The following is a 7,702-nucleotide window of genomic DNA, read 5'->3' on the forward strand; positions in this document are numbered from 1 at the left end:
TTAAAGCGGGGAGGGAAGCTCACAACCTGAAGGCACACATTACATGCACACACACAGAAGCAAAAGGGTGTCAAGCTGCCAAAAAGGGGAAATGGGATGACAGCAGAGGACTCTTCTTTTCTAACCGGTTTAAAGAGCTGCTATGGCTGCCGGGGCTCTGCCCTTGGTCCAGTCCCCTCCCTTTCCCTCCGCTTGAAGGGACCTCCGTGGAGCTCCCTTAAAGCCCAGGCTGCCAAGGAGGGGACTCTGCCCTTGGCCCATCAAGTTACATAGGTTTTATCCTATTTTCTTCAAACATATGCCAGCATATGAAGCCCCAACGTTTTATAGGGGCTTGCCTTCTTTCCCTCCCAAGAGAATCCTCGGACTCCCTTCGGAGGGAAGACAAGATTGGGGGGGGGGCGCTTGCCTTCCTTCCCTCCCAAGAGAATCTTCGGAGGGAAGACTTCTCAGTGAGGCTGAGAAGCACTCTCCCAGCCAGAGTCCCTAGGCTTACTGAAATCCCCCACCTCCCTTCCCCATAGGAATCAATCCAAAAACTGAGTTTAAAAGGAGCAGAGGAGAGCCCTTTGGGTCTGCATCTGGGAGAGATTTTAAACTCCGTTTTTGGATTGATTCCTATGGGGAAGGGAGGTGAGGGATTTCAGTAAGCCGAGGGACTCAGGAGAGGCGAGCTCCATGGCCCAAGCCTCCCTTTTCCCTCTTTCCTGGGGGCGGCGCCTCTCCCGAGCCGTCCAACCACTGAGTGGCGACGTCATCAGAAGACAGCCCACAAAACTTAATACAGCAAACCGTTCTGAGAACGGTTTCAAGAAAAAGGAATCGCAGTGCGGTAAACTGCCGTTCTGATCCCGTTCTGATCCCGTTTTGATTTCTAATGCGGTAATATCCGTTCCAGGAACGTTTTCATCACGTGATGATATGGAACGTTCTCAGAACGCAGTGCGATAATCTTCATACTGTATATGTCCCAGTTAAATCTTCCCATTACTTATTTTCCTATACCTCCCACCCCCATCCAGTATTTTTAATAGTTTTTATTATCTGAATTCAATTTTGATATCAAAATTGTTAGAAAATGCCAACCTCACTTGGAGCATATCCAAAGATTTGTTTATCCACAGATTCAAGTATCCACAACTTGAAAATATTTTAAAAATCTATAAATTTTAAAATGCAAACCTTGATTTTGCCATTTTTTATAAGGGTCACCATTTCATTAATGGGACTTGAACATCCATGGATTTTGGTATCCAAGGGGGTTCTGAATCAAACACCAGAGGATACCGAGGGCCCGCTGTACAACCAAATATGAAGGCTTATATGGCATTTCTGACATGTCAAGTGGATGTACTGTACAAAGGGAATAGCTAAAATATGAAAAATTAGGAAAAATTAGGAAAAATACATAGAATCATACTTAAAAAGTAGCAAGTCTTCACTAAATTACACAAATAAATGCCCAAATTAGGGAGCAAGCATAAAATGCAGTTGCATGAATTTTGATGCAAGGACCAAACATATTTCAAAACCCAATATGGAAGATTAATAGGAAGAAAATTGTAGATAGGATTTGCAGAATCTGAATGAAGTACAGACTGAAAGATTTACACCTAAGATCCAGACAACTTCTCTCACTTTTAAAGTGGGGTCATGGCCCCATCCTTCCACGCATTGCCAGCCATATTCTATCATCAATATAACTGGATGCCACACAAACCCATTCACTCTTTTAGAGCATTATTACTGTGGTTGTTGTTAATTTATATCACACCTTTTCCCCAATAATGGGAATCAAGGTGGCTAACATATTTAAAACAAATGAAATTAAAAATTATACAGAAAATGTAAGAATTAAAAAACAATTAAACAATTTATAAAGTTAAAACATGAGACATTAAAAGAGCCCCTCAGGAAGGAACCTATATGCATTTCAATATACAATTCTTCCAGATTAGGGAGATCATGAAATGCATGTGGTGAGTTGTTTGAGATCTTACTACTTCTGATATGATGGTTCCTATCAAATACATTTGTTTGATAGCATGTCAACATGCAGAAATTTTTCAGTTTTTATCTAAATACAGGATAACGCTTTCTGTGTGCCATTAAAGCTGCTATAAATCTCGTGCTTTGGATAGCTCTCCTTTCTGCCTCTAGAAAACGTCATAACATTTCTTGAAAGGGTTGCATATGCAGTCCTTTGTAGCAGACTTCCACTCATTAGAAATTGTTCTGGATGAAAGACTACAGCATTTGATGAAAAGTCAAATAAGACACAACTGTGATTTAGGTAAAGGTAAAATAATTAATGGGCAAATAGTTGTTGTGTTGCAGTGAAACAGATGTAATGTTCCTTCTTATGCAATTTCTCTCACAGTGTTTAAATTGAAAATATAAATAATAAACTTACCCAAGTTCTTTGATCAGGCAATTGGAACTGGGAGCAAAATTGAAACAAAAACAACACATTATTCTCGCATTTGGATTTTTTTATTGCAATTAATGTATATTTCATGCCACAATCAATTGGTTTGTCTTTAAATGTGCTACAACTCTTTGTTGCTTTTGCTGCAAAAGACTAACACGCTGGTCCTTTTGGAAATGGCTAATTTGTAATGTGAAGAGAGATAGGGCTAGTACAGTACATAGCTTCATTAAGACCAGCGCTGAATTTAAAGGTGTGTGTGTGGGGGGGGGGGCGGAGGATTTGATCTAGAGAAGATAGGATGGTGGAGGAAGGGAATGTATTTCCCAAGCCAACCATTTATTTATTTTTACCTTTACTAAAAGGTAGACAGCATGGTGGCTTAACTACCTACTGTATCGAAAATGCACTGTAATCTTTTAATTCCATAATTATCATTTTTTAAAAAACGATTAAGATCTGCTGATTTTAATGATAGTTTGTTTATCAATTGCCTTAATCTCCATGTGATCTGTACTTGAACCTATAATATACAGTAACATTTTTAAAATTAACACAATAACACAGGGACAAATTCTCTTTCAAAGCAAAATGATGATTCTTTGGTGGCTCATAATATGCAGGGGGCACCTCAACCCAAATGGTGTGGTGATCCCCTCAATTCAGTCTTAGTATGCTCTGATTCTAATTTACGAACCACTTCTACAAGAAGCAAAAGGGCTACCCTTTAATACATGATGATAAATAGATATGAATGAGCTGAAGGATTGTGATTTTTCATTCAGTAGAGTGAAAAAGCAAATAGTATGGCCTGCAACCATCTGTAACACTAGCAGAGTCAAAGTTCCCTTTAGACTAGTTTACACTTTGGTGATTGCTCAAAACAGTTGTGCAAGAGGTTATTCCACTAGTTGCATAGCCAGTTCTGCGAGAGTTATACAAACACTTGGACGCTCTTGGAGTCACATTAATGTGCACATGTTAGTATGGCTTGTGCACACATATATCCCTTTTGGATGGAGTGAAGAGGACTAATCCATAGCCCTTTCCTCCCTATTCAAAACCTGCTTCCTCTGCAGCTGTCAAGCCTTATGAGGGGCTACTGCTGTTTTTCAGTGGGGAAGGGATGGCAATGAAGATATAGCTGCTCTGGGTAAAGAAAAGGAGAATGCACTTTGCCCATGAGTGTATCCCCATAACTCTCTCACTCTCTTGCTGATCTGAGACCAGCTGCTGTTTCATAGCCTGAAATGCCTCCTTCCTCCATCCCTCCACAACTACCAGTAAGCAGCAGCAGCAGCAACCCTTCTAGGGCTTGGCAATCTCAACTAAGAACAATGGAGGATCTTGGTCTCAGTTGCACAACAATGTGCTTGTGCAGTATGAATTATACTGGGTAACATACTTGTGCTAAATCTGAATCTATGCCCATATTAATGCAACAGGCTTCCTCTAGCATAGCAACAGAAACTTCATACAGACCTGTATGGCAAAGTTCAGTTTCATCCCTAATTTGGGTAGAAGAAAGACTCTGGTCTAAATCCCAATGTTACTTTTGATTAGAGTAGACCCACTGAAGGAACAGGATTTATCTATGCATTGACTCACCATTCAACAATTAACCCAATTGTTCTATTTAAACTGGGATTAACCAATACAATTCCAGTCAGTATCTCTAAACTTTGCTTTAGTGATTAAATATAAAATTACATCATTAATAAAGTAAAAGTCGTTCACGTTAAACTGCTTTTGGGGCATACAATCCTGTATTTTTCTGCAAATACATGTAGTTCACATGAACATCATGTAACAAGTGTCCAAGAAGAAGACATGGGCCTGTTACAGACAGCCAAAATAAAGCTGCTTCGAGTCACAGTGGAGGTATGGTGTTTCAATGATGCATGCGTCCTAAGAGCCGATAAAATCCAAAGTAGCACATACTAGCAAACTTGATGCAATTCTGGTTTCAGTTTTCAGGGCTTTAAAGCCAGTCAATTAACATGCACTACTGTGTTTGTGCTTATGCACAAGGATTGTCCTGTATTAATCAGAAGTTCAGTACCTGCCTGACACAAGTTCTGTTTCTCAACTTTTGAAGTATGGCTAAAGTGACACAATTTTTGTGTTGTCCTAGGATCTTTGGATACACATGATTTTAACTCCTACATTATTTTGCCATTGTGTGGTTGTAGTCAGTGTGACTTTTCGACGAGTTAAACGCAAAGGCCTGGATCTGAGACCTATTTCCTACTAGGGGAAGGGGTGGGGAAATCTCATAGTGTATCTCCTATTCTGTATCTCATAGTGGTGTGTAAACAGGAATGTGATATGTATCCTGACAATCACTGTGTCTATGAAAACTGTGTATCATGAAAACTCCACAAAGTGGATCCAATCCATTTGGAAAAAAACCCTTCAAATCATAGCAAAGGGGGGGAAATCATAAAAAGGCATTAGAAAGTTTCACAACCAGTTCTGCAGCAATTTAATGTGTGATTCTTAATATAAAAGGGAGGGGGAAGCTCGGATTCAAGAGCTTAGGATGAAAAATAGTTCCACAAACGTAAATTGCCCCCACAATCATGGATCAGCATCCTCAGTAAAGCATCCACTCCCATTTAGTACTGTTTTAAATTCCGGAGCAAGACTTTGATATGCATTTAATAGCAAGGAACCATTTACTAACGTCATTGTAATAAATAGACTGAGTAGCCACAATTTATCCCAATGGCGGGGGGGGGGGTGGCTGAAATCTATGAATACAAAGGGCCGACTGTAGTTAAAATATAATGACATTGAGCAGTAGTGGAGATTAGGAGTGCTAGTCTGCGTGGAAACACACCAGTTGAATTGTATTAACTTTTGGTGGCAACCTACTATCCTTATTATTGAAGAGGAGAGCAGAAACGAAACAATTATTAACGCTCCATGTACATTCCGGACTCTGCTCCTATATTTGATAATCACATACCCATATGTTTTCAGGCCTTGCTGCGCTCGGCTTTATCTCCCTGCCAATATCATTTGCCTTGACTTGTATCTTCTCCTTGCTGTCTCTTCTCAGTAGAACCTTCCTTCAGGACAGGGATTGTCAGAAAGTAGGGACCCTTGCACATATACCCTTGGCAGTTAGAGGGTCGTAGTTTTTTTTTTTTACATCAAAATGCCCTGTTAGGGAGGCAATGGGACATTTTACCATGTTTTCCCCCGTTGGACAAATTTAGGTCCAGAGAAGTCCTTATCACCAACAGGAGTGAACGGAAACTAACGCCTCCCATTCCAGTTAAAAAAAGAAGCTCCTCCGACCTAAAAGAGCCCTGGGCGCTTAAAAAATAGCAAAAAGTTCTTATGACTCCAAGGCTTTTTTTTGTTTTTTTTTACTCCCACAGCTGCCCCTCCGTGCCGCCGCCGCACACCCACCACGCCCCAACCCCCCCAGCGCGTCCTCCTCACCGAACCGGCATCATACTGCCCCATCGAGCCCTTCACACACACACCACCACGCCCCCTGGACACAATCTCCCACCATACATGACCCACCGACAAAACTTCTAAAAACCCTTCCCCCATACTTTTTCCACCACAATTCAATTGTAAACAAGAGACGGCACGAGACGCAAGTCACTCATCGTTAACAAAAAACCACAAACTATGGCGCTGTACAGAGTGGCCTGCTGCACAGTATAGTTGGGGTTTTTTTTGCAGAAGCCCCCAGAGCGAGCAGAGCCACAAGCCACGAGCGCGCGAAGCGAGCTAGACATGAGCGTGACGCGGCTTGTAGGAAGAGAGATGAGAGAGAGAAGTGAGTGCCCACCAGCGAAGGAGGCGGGGCGAGGACTGAGCGCGAGGAGAGAACAAAAGACTGAGCGGACGACGAGAGCTGACGAGTGCTAGGGCACCGCTAGCTCGTGTCAGCAGCGCGAGAAGTCGGCGCCTCTTTCTCCCCCTCGTCCCCTCCTCGTTTCTTCCGCTTCCTTCTAAGCCCCGTTCCGCCGGCTTTTAGTGCAGCGGACGTCGCCCCAGCTTTGGCGCCCATTTCAGTGGCACAAGAACGGAGCTCCGAAAAGGAAGCACATCCTTTGTTGTTTATGTCTGTGGGCAGCCACTTCGCATCTACTAATTTACTTTGTCTCTGCGCACAGTGACACAAAGGGAAATGGCAAGTGGGCCCACATTTTCCTCTTCCCCGCTGCTGTTCAGGGTGTTCGGGGCATGAAGCCCCACGGACACCCCTTTTCCTGCCGCGGGGAAGCGGACGAGCATGGAAAACGCGGCTGGGGCTCAGGGCGCCCGCCCTACCTTGTTGGCAGATTAGGCACTCTCCGTGGGCGAAAGGACTATGGGTTGAGGCGCCCCTGCAACCCCTTCTCTTACACAAATGGTTTAAATCATATGCTGAATAAAAACAGCTGCCTCGCGATTAACTGGCAGCTGACCACAAGGACCTCAGAACTGAATTCCTCCTGAAACTCTGGTGATATTCATCTGCCTTGCACATATCTTGGACCCTGATTCTCTTTGCATCTTTCCAGCTAATAAACTGTGAAACAGCACATAATGTATGATGAAACCAAGGACATTGTATCTTGTCAGAAAGCAAGAAAAAATCTGAATTTAATCGATCAAAGAAGACTTACATATGTTGTTGTTGTTTGTTGTTGTGTGTGTTCTCGTCTGTCGCCTTTTCTTCCGCTCCTCTTCTATTTATTTATATAGTGCCATCACTGTACAAGTAAAAGAACAACAAAACAGTTCCCTCCATCAGGGCTTACAATCTAATTAAGGCACACAAAAAAGGAAGGGCGATGGCAGTGTGGAAGGGGGTTAAGGTCCAGTACTACCCTTCTTCTCTTCCTCCAGAACCACAAGCAGTGATGGCTGTCATCTGTTGCGGCCTAGGGATGCTAGAAGCTGTACCTGTCTCTTCTTTTCTCCTTCTGAGGCCAGGGCAGTGGCAGCTGGGACCAAGGAAGGTTTTTCTCTGCTTTTGGACTGCCTCTTCTTTGTGTGGTGCTCAACATTTTTTCTCAGTTAGTATGTCATGAGTTGTACTGAGTTCTAATAATGAGCCCAGACCCAGTTCCCTGAAGCTGCTTCTGCTCCATACTTTACTATCTATGGCCTGTTACAGACAAGCCAAAATAAAGCTGCTTCGAGTCACACAGTGGAGGTATGGTGGTTTCAATGATGCATGCGTCCTAAGAGTCCAGACCCACACCAAAGCCCAGCTCCATTGTTCTTATGGGCGCGTGATTTTGGCTTGTGTGACTTCTT

The 7,702-nt window shown here is 42.9% G+C and overlaps 1 protein-coding gene across 11 annotated transcripts in view; it reads right to left on the minus strand.

The window, feature by feature from the left end:
• The window catches only part of MECOM (MDS1 and EVI1 complex locus), a 406,876-nt gene that overhangs the window by 36,796 nt on the left and 362,378 nt on the right, over nt 1–7,702 (minus strand). For 8 of the 11 annotated variants that reach the window (XM_042458918.1, XM_042458924.1, XM_042458923.1 and 5 more), the window contains one exon: nt 2,414–2,440. The exons of the other annotated variants lie outside the window; for them this stretch is intronic. In XM_042458918.1, the coding sequence (XP_042314852.1) occupies nt 2,414–2,440 (27 nt within the window). The remainder of the gene's footprint in view (nt 1–2,413; nt 2,441–7,702) is intronic. 11 annotated transcript variants of the gene reach the window in all.

This window comes from Sceloporus undulatus, chromosome 3, assembly GCF_019175285.1.
Source record: "Sceloporus undulatus isolate JIND9_A2432 ecotype Alabama chromosome 3, SceUnd_v1.1, whole genome shotgun sequence".
Taxonomy (NCBI): domain Eukaryota; kingdom Metazoa; phylum Chordata; class Lepidosauria; order Squamata; family Phrynosomatidae; genus Sceloporus; species Sceloporus undulatus.